The sequence below is a fragment of the Mercenaria mercenaria genome, chromosome 11, assembly GCF_021730395.1.
Source record: "Mercenaria mercenaria strain notata chromosome 11, MADL_Memer_1, whole genome shotgun sequence".
Lineage (NCBI taxonomy): Eukaryota > Metazoa > Mollusca > Bivalvia > Venerida > Veneridae > Mercenaria > Mercenaria mercenaria.
The window spans coordinates 12,955,266-12,974,551 of record NC_069371.1 but is presented as its reverse complement, the minus strand read 5'-3'; the positions used below and the strand labels follow the sequence as shown (position 1 = coordinate 12,974,551).

Here is a 19,286-nt window from a genome sequence, read left to right as displayed (position 1 = left end):
TTTCTTTTTAAGTTTTTCAATAATTTTATTAGCAGCTAAATTTCCAACTTCTGTTCCAACCTTTTTTGTTCCACTTTCAAGTGCTGCTTTTCCTGCTGTTTCCAAAGCTTTTTTTCCAGCTGTGCTAATTGAAGATGCGGCTGAACTTGAAAGCAATTTTGTTAAAGTGTCCAAGATACCTGTTCCGTGTATGATTTCTTCTCCTGTGTGAGCATCAACATAAATAAATATTCCTTTATTTTTATCATAAACTTTCTTGTACATTATATAAAACTAAAATTTATATTTCTTTTAAAATTAGTGTAAAACTTGTTTCAACCTCATTAAAATTAATTATTCTACCAAATACATCTGTAATATATATTCTAATTGAATTTATAATATATTTATTAATTTCAGAATATCCAACTCTTTGTGGTTCTTTTGTAAATGGATAAGCTCTTGTTAAATCTGCAGTACTTAAAGCATAAATAATATCACTGAAATTACAGTCAACAAGTGAATTATCAATAAGATCACAATGAATGTAATTGTATCCACAGAGTTAGTTTATTTGGTGTTTTAGTTCCCCATTCAGTTTTGTCTAATTTTTTTTTTCTCAAATCCAAGCAATGTATGAAATTTGATATTTCCAAATCCAACTTAAATTTATCTGTAATTGAAATCAAAATCTTAAAACTACTTAAATCAAATTCCAAACTTATTGGAGCAATTTCTGATTTATCAAATTCAAATCATCATTACTTATTAATGTTTCCCTAATATAATTATTAATATCTGTGTAACTGTAAGAACCATTTGTAAATATAATATCTTTCCAATCCTTACCATTATGATAACGAATTCTTTTATTGTCATATTCATCACTAATATTATGCAAGAGCAGGTCATAGTGTTAATACTATCCAAACCAACAACACATAAGTTTTATTTTTTATCTAAAATTAAAGAACGACTAAATCTGATTGTAAAAATCACTCGGAGTATTTTTATTATCTTTAACTGTTTCAGAACTTAATACTATTTTTTGTTCCATTTATATATAATTAAAAGTTTAAATTCAAGAAAAATAATTTTTATAAAACATTTCATGTTGTTCTGGTAACAATTTTTTCATTTTTAATAGTTCATCAATTATTCTAATACCTTCATTTTTTAGTTCTTCATTATTATTTCCATTATTAATTGAACCACAAATTAACTCCAAGTCATTAACCAATTCTTTTGGATTACATGGACAAACGCCATAACCTTGTCCCCTAATTACTTTTTTAAATTTCATAGATCTTTTATTGATAGGTAATCCTGACTTTTCTGTTAATTCTTTAAATATTTTTCTTGAATGAATTGAATGTTTTTTATTATTGTTATATCTTTTATTAATCAAATCAATTAAATCATCATCAACTTTAGTGTTAATGACTTCTTTTCCAGTTATTCTATCCTTGGCAATTAATTTGTTTTGACTATAAAGTTTATTTAAGTTAATAATTAAATTACCATATTGCCCATTTGGTGAAACTTTATATGGGTTATGATATCTTATTCCTTTTCCTGTATATGTAGGAGCTAACTTAAAAGTATATACCAACCGTTTTTTGTATTTTATAAGTTCCTCTTGATCGTGTTTTAATTCTTTTGCTCTTTCTTTTTTATTTGGATCTTTTGATTTTGATTTGCTAGCTATTAGACCATTTAATCTTCTAATATTTTCAGTAACACCATTTATTGTAGCTGTAATATCGTCTTTATCTATTTTATCTGGATTAGATTCATCTGTAGTAAAAAAGTCAAACATTTCAGACGGTTTGTAATATTTATATTCTTTTAAAACATTACTATCCAAACCAGCATCTAAATCTACTGTAGGTATTTCCTTTGCTTTCGGTCTTGTCCCAACAATTTCAGGAAATTCTTCTGATTCTTCAGTTATTCCCATCTTTTCTCTTCCGTAATCTTCTACTCTTTTAAGTTCATCTTGAGGAACCCATCCAGCTGGTTCATCTCCCCAATCTATTGGTGTTGGTGTATAGGGAGCCGGTTTTGGTGGTAATAATCGTATTGGTTCTTGGAATAGCTGTGGTACACCCTGGTATGTTTGTATGTCTTTCATTTCATCACCTAGTAATGCTAATTGTTGTTTTATTCCAGGTAATGCTTTTAACTGACTTGATAACTGCTCTTTTTGACTTTCTATTTTTTCAGTAATTGGTTTATAAATTTCAGTGTACATATCCCGATTTGTAGCTTTTCTTATTTTTTCTCTCATTATTTCTTCTCTAGATCTCTCATCTTTTGTCCGACTAATTTTTTTCTTATTCTTATTTCATTAAGTTTTGATTGCATTTATATAATAATGTAAGATAATGTAAAATAATGTAAGATAATGTAAGATAATGTAAAATAATGTATTATTATATAAATGGAAATTCCAAATTATGATACAAAAAGTGATAAATCCAATAACTTTAAACAATTGTATCCTTTTATGCCAGATTCATGTTTTAGAATGTTAATATGTGGATCTTCTGGATATGGAAAAACAAATACATTAATGCATATACTTCGAAAACCTCTTATATATTATGATAAGTTATACTTATATGCTAAAAACCTAGAACAATCTAAATATCAAGATTTAATTAACCAATTAGTCAAATTGCAAAAAAGATTTAAAGTAGATCCAAATGAAATACTTGAATATTCAGCTGATCCCGACCAAATTGAACCTTGTGAGAATCTTGAATCAGAAAAACAAAAAGTAGTAAATATTTGATGATTTTGTATGTGAAGATTAAAAAGTTCAAAATGAAATAACAAAATACTTTATTCAAGGACGTCACAAAAACTGTTGTGTTATTTATTTAAGTCAGTCTTACTATAAAACACCAAAAGATATTCGAATTAACTGTTTACATTATATTTTATTTGAAAGTCCAGGTAAAACGGAAAATAATAGGATTTGTAATGAACAAAATATAGATCGTGATACTTTTGCTAATGTAACAAATCGAAAATATGATTTCTTAGATATTGACAAACCAAGGAAGTTTTTAAGAAAAAACTTTACTGGTAATATATAATAATTATATAATGGGAGTTTTTAATGATGTAAAACAAATAAGTGAACCTGACAGTATAAGTAAAGTTAAATTTGATATTGATTTAAGTGATTATGCTACTAAAAAGCAATTCAAAAAGCTTTAAAAAGGAAACGGAATCGTATCTTCATAGAAATAAGGAACTTGATAACACAATGAATAGAGCATTAGATATGGGGTGTAATGAAATAATCAACCTAGGAAAATCCAGATAAACCCAACGATGCAGTTTCAAGACGGTTTGTGTATAAAAAAATTCAAAGTGTAATAGATGACTATAATCTTGAAGATGTCAAAAGTATAAAACAAACACTAGAAGCAGAAGTAAAGAATATTGAAGAATTAACAAAAGATTTTAAAAAGAATTCATTATTAATTAATCAATTACAAGGTAAATTGAAGAAGAAATGAAAGCTATGACTGATTCTATTAAAGAACTTGAAGAGAAATCTGATTTGACAGATGACAATATAAAAAAAGTATTTAGAACCAATTTTGAAAAGTTATACACTCAAGTTCAAGAATTAAAAGATAGTATGATTAAACATGAAGAACTAAAAGACAAAATTATTGAAGCTGAAAAAAAGTTACAAAATATGTATCAGTTAGAAATTAGAACAGAAATAAATAAACTAAATACTGAAATGGCAAAAGGGAATCAAGATTTACTCGATACATTTTCAAATAAATTTGCAGAATATAAATCTGAACTGGAAAAGGCAGCTTCGCAAAGAGGTGATGATCATGATACAGCATTAGATGACTTTAAAAAAGAAATTAATTCTAAAATAGATGACTTTAAAAAACAAATTCGAATTTGGATTAGTATTGTTGACAACCGTCACAATTTAAAATATGCAGAATTAAGTAATATTACAAAAAAATTACAAGAAGATATTAATGAATTTAATGATAAAATTAAAAAAATAATAAATGATTTAGACTCTGTAGTTGAAAAATCAGTTAAACAAGAAGAAGCAATTAAAATAATTAATGATCAAATTAAAAAAATAACAAATGATTTGGACTCTGTAGTTGAAATATCAGCTAAACAAGGAGAATCAATCACTGCTAATACCAAGTAATTACTGCTAATACTAAAGCAATAACACTAATGTCGGAGGAAATTACCACTAATGCTGAAGAAATTACAAAAGTAAAAAATGTTTTCTTAAAACAAGAAACACATTAGCTAGAACAAAGGGTGTTGTTGACAATTTATCTGCTTTCTGAAGTTGGCTACAACAAAACGACTTGATGATTTAGCTGAAATAATTCTTAAACTTAAAAGAAAAGACAAAAAAATAAAAGAAGAATTGGAAAAAAAGAAATAGAAAAAAGTGAGACATGAAGTGTTTCTCTTTGAATACTTATATAAAAGTTTTTATGATTATGTAAAATGAAAAAGTATTTTAACCGTGGTGGTGTCTGGTATTATTCAACATATGAAAATATGACGGTCTGAACTATTTAAATACATTTCAATTTAGACTGGAATTATTGTAGATTATAAAAATTTTATAAAAACAAACCAACAATATAAATTAATTGCACAAGATGCGATTTTGAGTGGTGTGTTTAAAGTTGAAAAAACTGGAATTTATATAATAGATATTAATATTTTATTAACGGGGGCCAGGCCTATAGGTGAACCGGATAAACCGATTAAAAGCCCAATATCACATTTTATATTTAGGTGGTGGAGTGTCATTCCAACCCCGTTTATAATGAATATATCTGATAATGTAAATATCACAGCTGAGGACTTTGACACTGATCGGTTAATATCTATGTATAAGAAAAAAATTAAAGTTCATCTATCACAAGAAACAGTGATTGATATTCATCCTTATGACGATTCAAAATCTACAGAAGTAACATTTTCGCTTTTGGCGGATAGTTACATCAAATTCTACATATCGGATGAACCTGTATCGGATGGATATGCACCCCACACAAACAGACTTTTGGATTAAAAGCTTAATTAAAAGTTTAATTAAAGTTTTAATTACTATGTGTACCCTGATAATATACTTACTAATTGAAAATAAGATCAAATACCTTACATTTTATTAATAAATATAATCTGCCAAAGTTCTGCCAAAGATTCGGCCAAAGTAAAAGCAAATGACAGTTTGCTGCCTTCGTGGCAGAAAAATGGCAGGCTTTTGATTGGTTGAATTTGTGGTTTCCCGCATTATCATTTTTAAAAAATGCACTTGATTTACCTTTGACATTTATATTAAATCACCTGTAAAACGTAAATCGATCACAAGGAAGTTTAAACGAATTGTACTACAAATGTAAACATATCGGTTTTATGAATGAAAATAAATCCAATAAAGCGGCACCGGTGTCGCTTTACATTGAGCTTACAAACGATATTGATTGATAAACTTATTAAAGAAAATGACTGGTGTCGTTAGATTTTAAGGGTACAAATGTACCGAGTGCAACCGAAGACTGTAGGTCTGACTGGGTCAAAGACCTCGAAGGTTTCAGCTTCGCGAGTTAGTATTATAAGTTTAGGGTCGGGTTAATTATTGGGTTTAAAACCTGTGGATTTTAAATTGTCCGGCATTGGTCAGTTCGGACCGAGGGTCAAAAGGTCAGGGGGGTCAGATTGACTCAAAATCGGTATTTCTAATACTACTATCGGTCGTAAAATATTTCTAATTATTACGAAAAATAATTGATAATGTATAGTAAAGAAGATAAAATAATATTATGTCGATAATATGAGTTTCAAATTTATAATATCTTTTTTTTTTTTAAAAAGTCAAAAAATATTTGGGATATGGTAATATATTTTGTTTAAACAGATATGTAACATGTACAAAATTCATAAATATGTATTATATATTTTAAAACATATAAATACATATACCGGTATTTCGTTAAACTGCGATTCGTAGCACCGCGAATGCACGGTATATCACAAATTATAAATCTATGTAACGTAAATTACTAATTTCATAAATTATACATATATAGTTTTCTTCAAAATGAATTTACAATCAAGATTAACAAAATATCATTTTTCATGTGAAACGAAACTGATTTCATTGAGTGGAAAATGAAATGAAATGAAATGAAATAAAATGAAATAAATAAATAAATAAAGAAAGAAATTACACATATGTGAAATGAGTTGCACAGAATGAGTGCTCAAACTTGCTTCATATTCATAACTTGTTTTCCAGATTTCATATACATGGTACCTTCGAATTATTCAATCAATGATAATGCTACAGTCAAGCATAATATTATGCTAAAAACGTCAGTAGGTGAAGTAATGAAGTTGGTCAGAAATATACTATAGTAACATGTGACTATCCCATTCAAAACCTTCTACAAAAGCCCCAGCGTATAAAACCCTTTACCTACTCCGAAGCCCGCGTATCAAGGCCTTTTTTCCAACCTTAATCGGTCCGAGCGATCAATCCCTTCAAACCTACTACCAAAGCCCAGCGTTCAATGCCATTCCAACTTACATACGACGCCCCCGCTTTATAAATGCCGTTCTAACCTTCATACCGAGCCCAGCGACCAATCCCTTCCAACCTTAATTTAAGAGCCCGGGGTTTTCAATGCATTTCAAACCCTTCAACCGACGTCCCCGGTATCAATCCCCTTTCCCAAACCCTTACTACAGCGTCCCGCGTACAATGCTTCAACCTTACTCCCGACGTCCAGGTTCAATCCCTTCCCAAACCTTTTACTACAGAGCCCCGGGTATCAACCCAAATTTTAACTTTCTCCCGGGCCAAAGGTTCAATGAAATTCAAACCTTTTACTACGAAGCCCCAGCGTATCTCCCTTCCTTTACATAAGACGTCCCAGCGTTTCAATGCCATTTTTTTTTAATCCCGCGTCCCGCGTTCATGCCTTCTACCTTACATATCGAAGCCCCAGCGTTAAATGCCTTCTCCACTACCGAAGCCCCAGCGTTCAATGCCTTTTAAAACCTACTCCCGGGCCCCCCAGCGTATCAATGCCATTCTAACTTTACTATCAAAGCCCAGCGTATCAATGACTTTAACCTTCATACCGAAGCCCGCGTTTCAATGCCATTATAATTTTTAAATACAGCGTCCAGCGTATAAATTCCCTTTACCTACATCCCGACGCCCCCAGCGTTAAATGCCTTCTAACCTTACATACCGACGCCCCAGGCATCAATGCCTTTCTAACCTTATTTTCCCAAAAAGTCCCGCGTATCAATCCCCATTCAAACCTTCTTTCCAAAAGTCCCAGCGAATCTGACTTTCAACCCTTTTATCGAAGTCCCAGCGTATCAATGCCATTCTAACCTTACATACCGAAGTCCCAGCGTATCAATGCCATTCTAACCTTTCATATCGAAGTCCCAGCGTATTAATGCATTCTAACCTTTCTTCGAAGTCCCAGCTTTATAAATGACATTTTAACCTTAAACTGAAGTCTCAGCGTACCCAATGACATTCTAACTTACCGACGTCCCAGGTATCATGACATTCTAAGCTTACTTTACCGAGTCCCAGCGTAGAATGCCATTCAATCTTTCATATCGAAGTCCCAGCGTATCAATGACATTCTAACCTTACATATCGAAATCCCAGCGTATCAGTGCCATTCTAACCTTACATACCGAAGTCCCAGCGTATCAATGCCATTCTAACCTTACATACCGACGTCCCAGCGCATCAATGCCATTCTAACCTTACATACCGACGTCCCAGCGCATCAATGCCATTCTAACCTTACATACCGACGTCCCAGCGCATCAATGCCATTCTAACCTTACATACCGAAGTCCCAGCGTATCAATGCCATTCTAACCTTACATACCGAAGTCCCAGCGTATCAATGCCATTCTAACCTTTCATATCGAAGTCCCAGCGCATCAATGCCATTCTAACCTTACATACCGAAGTCCCAGCGCATCAATGCCATTCTAACCTTACATATCGAAGTCCCAGCGTATCAATGCCATTCTAACCTTACATACCGAAGTCCCAGCGTATCAATGCCATTCTAACCTTTCATATCGAAGTCCCAGCGTATCAATGACATTCTAACCTTATATACCGAAGTCCCAGCGTATCAACGAAGTCCCAGCGTATCAATGCCATTCTAACCTTTCATATCGAAGTCCCAGCGTATCAATGACATTCTAACCTTACATACTGAAGTCCCAGCGTATCAATGACATTCTAACCTTACCGACGTCCCAGCGTATCAATGACATTCTAACCTTACCGACGTCCCAGCGTATCAATGCCATTCTAACCTTTCATACTGAAGTCCCAGCGTATCAATGACATTCTAACCTGACCGACGACCGACCCAGCGTATCAATGGCATTCTAACCTTACCGACGTCCCAGCGTATCAATGCCATTCTAACCTTACATATCGAAGTCCCAGCGTATCAATGCCATTCTAACCTTACATACCGAAGTCCCAGCGTATCAATGCCATTCTAACCTTACATACCGAAGTCCCAGCGTATCAATGCCATTCTAACCTTACATACCGACGTCCCAGCGTATCAATGCCATTCTAACCTTACATACCGAAGTCCCAGCGTATCAATGCCATTCTAACCTTACATATCGAAGTCCCAGCGTATCAATGACATTCTAACCTTACATACCGAAGTCCCAGCGTATCAATGACATTCTAACCTTACCGACGTCCCAGCATATCAATGCCATTCTAACCTTACATACCGAAGTCCCATCGTATCATTGCCATTCTAACCTTTCATGTCGAAGTCCCAGCGTATCAATTACATTCTAACCTTACATACCGAAGTCCCAGCGAATCAATGATCATCAAAGTTTACATACCAATGTCCCTAGTGTATCAATGACCTCTTAAGTTTACATACCGCTGTCCAAGCATATCCATGATTTTAAGTTAACATACTGCTGCCCCAGCGTATTCATGATATTTTTAAGCTTACATACTTCAGCCCCAACGTATCTCAATGACCTTCTAAGTTTACATACTGCTATATCTACCGCTACCGAATATCAATGAGATTTTAACTTTGCGAACTGCTGTCCCAAGAATCAATGACTTTACGTACCTCTGTGCCAGCGTATCTGTAACCAGCAGCTTTACATCTCCGCTTACATTCATCACCAGAATTCGTATTGGAATCGCTTACACGGCCAGACATGATTCTTGAACTTTTGTCTGTCCAACAACCCAAGTAGCCAGAAGGGTAAGCTAAACATAGATCTTTATTATATATCTGTATAAATTCTGGCTTCTTTATAGAGTTTACTTCGTTAAAGTAAGATTGGCACTTAACTATTGGTAAATGTATAACGGCTTTGCATGCTCAGCTTCATTGTAGTTATATTTGAAAAGAGAGGGCAGTTGTTTTATTGCTTCTGTTCATCAAACATTATTAGATATACTCTTTGAAAGTTTAACTTCTGATCGGATTCTGAAAATCTTATCTGAAGGGTAGTTTTAATATCTTTCATGCCACTAAAACAAAATTTGAACAAAACTAACTAAAGTATTAAAGCTGTATACAGCATGGTATACGGATTTGGAGAGATGATTAAGATATAGACGAACGAATATTTACCGAGGACAGTGCTGCTCAGGAACACAGAAAGAAGGGAGAGCAGGATCAGCGTCTTCATCGCCTACATAAAAAGAGAATCTATGAGTCATCAAGAGGAATATATATTATATAGTAAGTTACTGTATAACATTTCCGTGTGAAATTTCATTTGTACATTGTTTACTACACCGAACAGAGAATACAGTTTAAAATGAAGTAAAAAGTTTGGGTATAGGTATTTATCCTCAGCTGCAAGCCTTGTTCAAAAGACGGGTAGGGCATTCTATTCCCTCTAGTGACCTTAGCATTTTGTAGTCAGAAGTTAAATGATCCGCCCTGTTCTTTTTTCTGTATGAATATTTAAAAACAATCATTCCAAAATGTATAGGTTTTAATACACTGCCTAAATAAAATAATAATAAACACATCTTTATAGACTTTCATAAAGCGTTGTATGCCGCATTAGATCCTCTGTAGGTCCATGATTTATGTCCATTAGTTATTCTTAGCAATTAGTAACAGCTGGTATTTGACAACTGGTAAACTCAGAAAATTATAATTAGAAATAACTGACAGTAAAATTTCAATGTTTAACTAAGATTTTCGACGGGGTTAAGACTCATCCTGTCTGATGAAGTTTTATTTAACAAACGTGGATGGTGGTGACCACAGCGGTAAAATTTTACAGGGGGGCTTGGGGCTGAGTTCGAGGTAGAGGTACTCTCATTCTTTATCTTTTGTTAGGCGTGTAATTAAAGTTATCTGCTTTAATTATGCTATCAAAAGTGAAGCCTTATGATTTCTAATGGTATATTTTCGATTATGTTAAGAATATAAAAATGTAAATTAATACCAATAGTAATTTATGCCCTTCACACGATGCAGATGTTACAAATTTATTTATTTTTTCCAAAACTGAACATCAGTTTAAAAGGAAATATCCACCAAACTTCAAAAGATTTAATTTACAATTATAGATATTGCGTGATATGTTAAGTTAGGATTTAAAAAACCCAGCTTAACCACCTGATATATGTGCCCGATTGCGTACTAATTATGAAGGCAGTCAGTCACATTAAAGACATCTGATATGTTTTAATAACTTTTACAAACCGGTGTAATTAGTTATACAAACAGGTCCAATGTTATGGGTGATCTATATTTTATCATGCCAGTTGCAAAATAATTACATAATAAGCCGTAGATTATATAGCTAAGAACAGCAACTTCTGACAAAAAGCCGTCCCCCTTATAAACTTAAATATATAATATATATTATATGCTACAGCTATTTGAAGAAAAAGAACTCCTTTGATAGATGAAAGAAAATAGGATATTTTCTAATGAAAGGATTAAGTTGTACGTCTGTTTTGTAAGTACCCACTCGGTTACTTACCTTAACATCCGTACATTCATGTACTCACTCGGTCAGTTACTCAACATTCGTGTACTCCTTCAACATCCGTAGATGTATTCATGTAGTCACTTGGTCATTGTCAACTTTTATGTAGAGTCATACCAGAGGGATTTTATTCATAAATGATATTGAATATAGTACACATGATTTTATATTCTAATTCTTAATATGAATTTGTAAGTGATATGGTATGTTTTTAAATGTGAGTATGTATATGGCCTCTTATAGTTCTATTTAGAACGGTCATTTACAATTGTTTTAGTCTGTATGTAATTTTATATGTTTGTAAATGAATGAGACATAAATAAATAAATAAATAAAAATAAATAAATAAATAAATAAATAAATAAGTGGACGGCACAAAAGAGGGCCATAGCGGCCCTAAATAGCTCCCCTGACTTTGATTATTTAACCGTGTGACATTTGACACATTGTATCATGAATGGTGAGGTCTGTTTTAGCACACAAAACATAAAAACGGTAAAACTCTAATGGTCCCTTCAAGGGGCCAAGTTCCCCACTTTAATTAAAATTGGGAGAGTGCCTTACAATGATGCTACATACCAAGCTTGACGAAGATCCATTAAGCGGTTCTCGAGGAGACGTTGTTTTAAGCTTTTTCTATGTAATCTATACCTCTTGCGGCTGGCAAAAGGGGCAAAGTGCCCCTATTTGCACACAATTGAGAGAGGTGCTTACAAAAATGAGGCTCTATTACGGGGTTCTTGAGATGAAATTGTTTAAACCTTTTTTCTATTTTTAGCTGTTGTGACCCCTAAAAGGGGATAAGTAGCCCCACCAGATAAAAAAGCTTGAAAGAAAACCTGACAATGATGCAAAAGTTTGATGAAGACCAATCACTCATTTCATGAGAAGAAAGTTTTTATCTTTTATTTTTAGGTCGAACTACCTCTAAAAGAGGCAGGTGCCCACATTTGAACAAAACTGAGAAAGGAACTTACATTGATTCTACAGACAAGTTGATCCATCAAGCAGTTCATTAGGAGAAGTCGTTTTAAAGAAATTTCTATTTTAAATACAATTAAGGTTGAAATGAATTTTTAAAACACTAGCACTTGATTAGCTCTATCTGAAAACTTTTTTGTGAAATTTACCAAAGCTGAATTCTAAATCCGGTCTTCATGACCCGTTTGATTACTTAAAATACCCATTTGCCTTTATCGAATTCGTAGATTATAAATTGTCTAGTATTTTAAAACTTGAAAGTAGATAATTTTAAGATTAACACATACACAATTATATGCGTAATTTTTCTTTCAGGACTGCGTAACTTTGTCTAAAATTTTAATTCAAATAAAGCGATACAAAGTACTGTAAATCAACCAAAATAAAAAAGATAAATAAAATAGAAAATAAAATCTTACGAAATATGTGTTATTTCTTCTTTGAAAAAAAAAAAAAAAAAAAAAAACACAGTTTCCTCCGAAAAGTAATCCAAGAACTTATGCCGCGCGGGCTGTCACCACCATCCAAGTTTTGTCACCCACTGACGGTACTAAACCATTGGATACGAACTCTTGACCTCAATAAAAGTATTAACTTAATTTAGATCGACATAGTTTGTAATATTTCAAGCTTATTATTAATACCCTAGCTTAGTAATATATTTGGCACAAATAACGTGTAGAATTAAGACTTATGATTAAGAGTTGCGTGAAAAGTCAAATGACATTTACATGTATTTTGGGTTGAAAGCAACGTGATAAGGCTATTCGTTATTTCATTATTTCTTTACCTACATTTCGAAATTTTCTAAAATACCAGATTTTCGAGAAAACGTATAAATTGGGTGAATTTCAGCCGAGTTATATATTTCATTATTGTAATTTTATTGTACAAAGTTTTTATCTCATAGTTAAAATATTATTTATTTTGCTTGTAAAACGAGCAAAAAAAAACTAAAAAAAAAAAAAAAATAATGCAGTAATACTAAAATTTCTTCTTTTTCTAGTGGTGTGACGCGCACATGCTTGCTAAAAATGCAAACAATGAAGTTATTTGACGGTATTTTGAGTACAGTAAGAAAATTTGACGCATGGCATACTGCAAAATATGAATAAATCTACTGTACATTAAATACTTTTATTACGTTCTTAAAGGTTGTGACATAAATGTCATCTTGACTGTAGCTTATGGCAAGCATTTGATTTATTTCAGTTTTTCTGCGTTTCGTGTAAATACGAAAGAGTGCTACGAAGAAAGTTTCGTTTTTCTGTATTTTTTTTGTACAATTTGTTTCATACACAATATAAGAAAACGACAAAATGAAGCAACTCCACAAGGTGTATTTCCATTTCCGGTCCTGGTGTGAACAAACGAAGGCACGAGACGACCTACTATTGAAATTATTCCTCTGCCGTGTAACAGTTCTGCAATGTATTATTTCTTAAAGTTTGTATTAATTGATTAAGGTGAAATGCGCCTATTTTTAAGTTATCGGGTTTCGTTTTGACATTTTGTTTAAGATAGAATTCAGCATATTATTCATATAATGCGTATTTTACATTTTTGATATTTCTGTAACTTTTTTCTCTACAAACCTTCAAACACGACCATTGACGTCAATTTTTGATGAACCATGATTTCACGTCCGTCAGAGTGTTTTCGTAAATCGTTGTATTCAGTCAACACGTATCGATTTGCTTGTTTCTCATCATATTTTCATTTAAAAATGTCTTTAAAATGGTGTATAATTTTTGGAGATCATTTTAACGTTGAAGTCGATATTTACGTAAAAGTGACGTCAGAGCAACAAATATGACGTTTAGTTTTGAATAAAAAGTTTGCGTTAATCTTGTTTCGTGTAAAACCCAAACGGTAGAATTTGACAAAAAACTGACATGATGATGAAAACTTTATTTTCTGTCGATTGAAGGGATAAAATTATGGTGTCACCGAATTCATTTTCGCGTAAAATTACATTACGCTACCCCTACCCCCAAACCACAACATTGCTTAGGTTGGCTGTTTTTCTGATATATCTGATTTCATATCTTAGTATTTTACAATCTCGTTCATCAGTTGTTCACTACAGGCATAAAACGAATCATGGTACGTGAGAAAGAGTGTTTTCTTTTCAAAAGAGGTCTTTATAACTGTAAAACTGGCAATTTCAGTGCGAAATGGTTTCAATGCAGAATGTATAACATACGCCAATACGACAACTTTGCTTAAAATACTGATACGTTATTTTTGAAAGTCGCTTTAAATATATTTTCTATATGATAAAGCTTTTTTTTCTTCATATTTTTCTTATTCGAAGTACCAATAAACATGTTTTCCGTTGTAAAACACTGCTAACATGAAGAATATTTGCATATGCAATTGTTTATGTTGTTCGGAGTATTCACACTTGAAACACCAACATGTACAATATCATTGATTAGGTATAGGTTAATAAATGGGAGAGCGGTGCCTTTGAGTGATAATGGCCCTGGCAAGGTGATAATAGCCCGAGGGCCATTCCAGGGCTTGTCCGGTTAATTACCCGCTCCACGCATATGTTCACATAATTTGACGTCGGAATTTGGTTTTACAGGTCAGAATTAAATTTTCATTATTTTGAAATTTTATACCACAGGCGCTATTTGATATAAGAGAGGTTTCGTTGAGTCACAGCGAGTGTCTTTTCTTTCTTTCTTATAACCCATCCGCCTAGCTCAGTAGAAGGAGCGTAGATCTATGAATCGCGAGTTGGGTCCCCGGGTAGGGCGTGACAATTTGATAGAAGGCACGTGTCCGAAATCATTCATCCTCCATCTCTGATTTATTTGGTGAAGATGGAAGTTATTTGTTGAGAATACAGAATCCAGGAACACTGGTTAGGTAAACTGCCCGCAGTAACATAGAAAACAGCGATAAATCAAAAAAAAATTCTTTCGTTTTTTATGTCATGGAATGTTTAGGGGAGTGTTTACTTGTATTTCTGATGTTTCTAATATTAGGAAACAATATTATGTATGGAATATGTTTCTATTATGTGTCTATGAATACAAGGATAACATTTTTACACACATCTCCGGAAGCTAAAACCTCTTTGCAAAAGGATGGTATTTCTATCTGGCCAAGTTGCTAAATAAATTAACCTTTCAGAGCAACAGCCTCCGTACAACAATTATTCTGTTTTTCCCCCGGTTATTCAAAAGAGGATGCACTTTATTCGAAATTGGGGTGTCCGACTAATCTCCAAACAATCGAATATTTTCAAAACGTAAAATTGTAATAATGTTAGATAAATCAATAATGTTTACTCGAACATGATGTTATAATTACATAAAGGCTTTCTGAATTTTCTAAAGTTGTATTAGCACTTTTTCCCGAGTTATGTATTATGTTCAAATGAATATTTCCCATTTTGACCTACGTTTTACTTTTTTCGTACTCGTCGAGGTTGGCCAGGTTCTGTTGGCCCCAGTATTATTTTCTGAAGACTGGTTGTCGTTCGAATCTGCTTCATTAGGAAGACACCTATATTATCTAATACGATATTTATGGCAAATATATATAATGTAGGCCTATATTTGTTTGCCTCAGTGCTATAAGATGCATAAAACTCTTTATGTAACAATGTTTTACGCATAGATAATACGTCACGGAAATAGCGGCCTGTGATGAAATTCTATACAGCGTACTTGTTAGAATTAAAGGTTGAGATAAATCAAATAAAAGAGTTTCATTATATTCTGTCGTTTTTTTTTATTGTACCCCCGACAACAAAGTTGTAAGGGGGGTATACTGGTTTCAGGTTGTCTGTCTGTCTGTCCGTCTGTCCGTAGGCGCAATCTTGTGCGGACCATCTCTCCTTATCCCCTTGACAGAATTTAATGAAACTTCACACAAGTGATCAGTACCAACAGTAGTTGTGCATGGGGCATGTTAGGTTCTTTTAGAAAAAAAATTTGCAGAGTTATGGGACTTTGTTTTTTTGTTACTATACTATATACATAGACACAATCTTGTGCGCACCATCTCTCCTCATCCCCTTGACACAATTTAATGAAACTTCACACAAGTGATCAGTACTAACAGTAGTTGTGCTTGGGACATGTTAGGTTCTTTTAGAGAAAAAAATTGCAGAGTTATGGGACTTTGTTTTTTTGTTACTATCCTATATACATAGACACAATCTTGTGCGCACCATCTCTCCTCATCCAGTTGACACAATTTAATGAAACTTCACACAAGTGATCAGTAACAACAGTAGTTGTGCATGGGGCATGTTAGGTTCTTTCAGAAAAAAAATTGCAGAGTTATTGGACTTTGTTTCTTGTTAACATACTATGTACATACAGTCTGCATATGCAATTTTGTGCGTGCCTAATCTTTCCAAACCCTTGCACACAATTTAATGAAACTTCACACAAATGATCAGTACCAACCCTAGTTGTGCATGGTGCAGTTACATTCTTTTAGGATTCTTTTAGATAAATATCTGCTAGTTTGGGGCTTTTTTTTTTGTTTCTACTGTCAATAAAGCAAGGTCATCTTGACAATCCGGCCATTTAACAGCACTATCCTCTCCCTTACCTAATTTACAAAGACTTTCTCCACCTTGATTAGGCTGAATATCTGGGCATGTCGTGCTTTCGGGGTAGGTGGTAGGCCCGGTACCCTGTGGTAAATTAAGTTGGGGACTTACTCCACCCCCCATTACATGTAGGGTATTATCCTCCCTGTGGGTCACAGTTCCACAGGGTGAACATTCGGGTGATGCATTATTAGCCTCTTGTGAGAGTTCCAGATGTTTCTCATCCAGATACTGAAAAAACTGTTCTAGGTCATCATTCAAAAGAATAGGTTTATCAAGCCGGTAACCATTCCTATCTTGACACTGTTCCTCTTTGCCCTCAGTCTCTCGGGACAGATCTTTGACCAAACTTATCTGGGACTGACCACTGACCACAGTTTTATCAGACTGGCCCTCAGCCTCAGTAATAATTGACTGACCCTCAACAGTATAAAAGGATTCAACTTCGGTTTTATCATACTGGCCCTCCATGTGATTATACAAAGGCTTAACCTCAGTTTTAGTGTACTGACCCTCGACAGTGTACAAGGGCTCAACCTCACTTTTAATGTTCTGACCCACGCTGTTATACACCCAGCACGCAAGCCTATATGTGGCCCATATGGGCTATATCTGGGCAAATGTACCATATGGGTCCCACATGGGACCCTTATTGTAAGTATTGGCCCATATTGGTCCCATATGGGACCCATATATAATGTCCCAGTGATATAAATTACAAATGTATTCATTTTAAGTTTATATGTGGTGTCACCAGTATACAAGTTCATATTTTAAGTTTTCTTCGAAAAGTTTTATATTTTTTGAAGTATCAGAAGAAACATGCTTCCAAGAAGGGTCCCATCTGGGTCCCAGATTGTAAGTATTTGCCCACATTGGACCCATATGGGACCCATATACAATAACTCAGCGATGGATATACCAATGCATTCATTTTAAGTTTAAAAGTGATGTATCTAGCATAGAAAATAGTTTTTTATGGTTTCTCTGAATGTCTCTACGTTTTCTTTTCTCTCAAAAAGAAACACGTTTCCCAGAATGGTCCCATCTGGGTCCCATATTGTAAGTATTTGCACACATCAGAGCCATATGGGACCCATTGAAGTGATACAGCAACGTCTTTACTTTAGGACCATAAGTGTTGTCACTAGTATAACAATCCTTTTTTCTATGTTTTCTTTGAATTCTAATACATGTACATTTCTTTGGTCTCAAAAAATATGTTTCCCAGAAGGGTCCCATATGGGTCCCATCCCAGCAAACAAAAGACGTCTTAAAGACGTCTTTATTTGGTTGTTTTATGGTCATGTCTTCTGTGAACAGAAAAAAAGACGTTCTTTTCCGTTGTTTTTCCTACGAAATAAAGACGACTTTTAAAAGACGTTTTAAAGCCGTCTCTGACTATAAGAAAATGCAAGGTTTCGTTCTTCTTAGCTGCAATAACATTTACAATATGAAATGTTAGCAAAAAAAACCTATGCTATTAGACATACCGGAATGTTGGATCGAAGGTTTGATAATTTTCTTACTTCATAATAGAAAGGACGGGTATAGCATTTTTATTGTATTTTCAAAATAAAATTACTAGGGTTACAAAATCATGAAAATGGACTATTACTAGTAAATGATTTTTTGCACTACCGAAATTATTCCTAATTGTTATTAAAATTCGACTGTTGTCTAAGCTATTTCAAAATTGTGTAATTGCTTTTTAATAATAACATTCATTCATTTTAAAATATTCAGGAATGCTATACTGGACATTGGGAACATTTATAATACATGTTTGTAACCATGGTAACTAAGGGTCCATCTCTCTCTACACATGTTATCTATTAGTCACGCCAATGGTTTACACACTATTCAGTTAATTTGATGGAGGTTTAAGCTGCAATACAGAACAAGTTTATTCATTATGTACAGAAGGGACCAATGCAGAAAAAGTGAGTACAATACTTTAAACATTATTATAACATAATAATTGTATTATTATTCGTCAATAACTTTACGTACTTATAAGATATCTATTTTAACATCAGTTGCCTTTTTTTAATCTGCATTCTATTTCTCATACTATAAACTTAGAGAGGACATCTCAGAAAATGTTGATAATAGTTTAAATGCTTCCATTAAATGTTTAATCAGTACCTTATTTATCAAAACTGTTTTTGCATTTCTATTTAATTTGCGGGAAAATGATGAATGATAATTATAATAAAAACCCGAATTTAATATATTTCAGGTGATATTAAAGCTATAAATTACGACTTACTTTTTTGCAAATAGTCTTAATTTTCATGGACAAATGCTCAGACTGACATTATTTTTTCTACTTTACAGAATGCCTTTACAAAGAATCTGATGAAGTGAGTTGGAAATGCAATAGATCAAGATAAAAAGGTCCACAATGATTCTGAAACAACTACATGGGCAGCTACAATGTTTCGGACAGTTGACAATATCAATCAATCAATAAGACCCATACAATTCCAGAACGCCCCTAAATGGCCAATACTATATATACGACATGGGACCCAGAAAGGTCCCACATGGGTTATAAGATCTGGGACCCATAAGGGGCCCACATTGGTCCCATATAGTATATCCCATATGGGACCCATGCCAAAATGGTTTGCAAAACCCATCTGGGTCC

At 33.4% G+C, this 19,286-nt stretch overlaps 1 protein-coding gene across 1 annotated transcript in view; it reads right to left on the bottom strand.

Annotated features, from left to right (window-relative positions):
- The window catches only part of LOC128546231 (uncharacterized), a 47,605-nt gene extending 38,336 nt beyond the window's left edge, over positions 1–9,269 (bottom strand). The window contains exon 1 of the mRNA XM_053517952.1: positions 9,177–9,269. Within this exon, the coding sequence (XP_053373927.1) occupies positions 9,177–9,269 (93 nt within the window). The remainder of the gene's footprint in view (positions 1–9,176) is intronic.
- Positions 9,270–19,286: the final 10,017 nt, after the last annotated feature.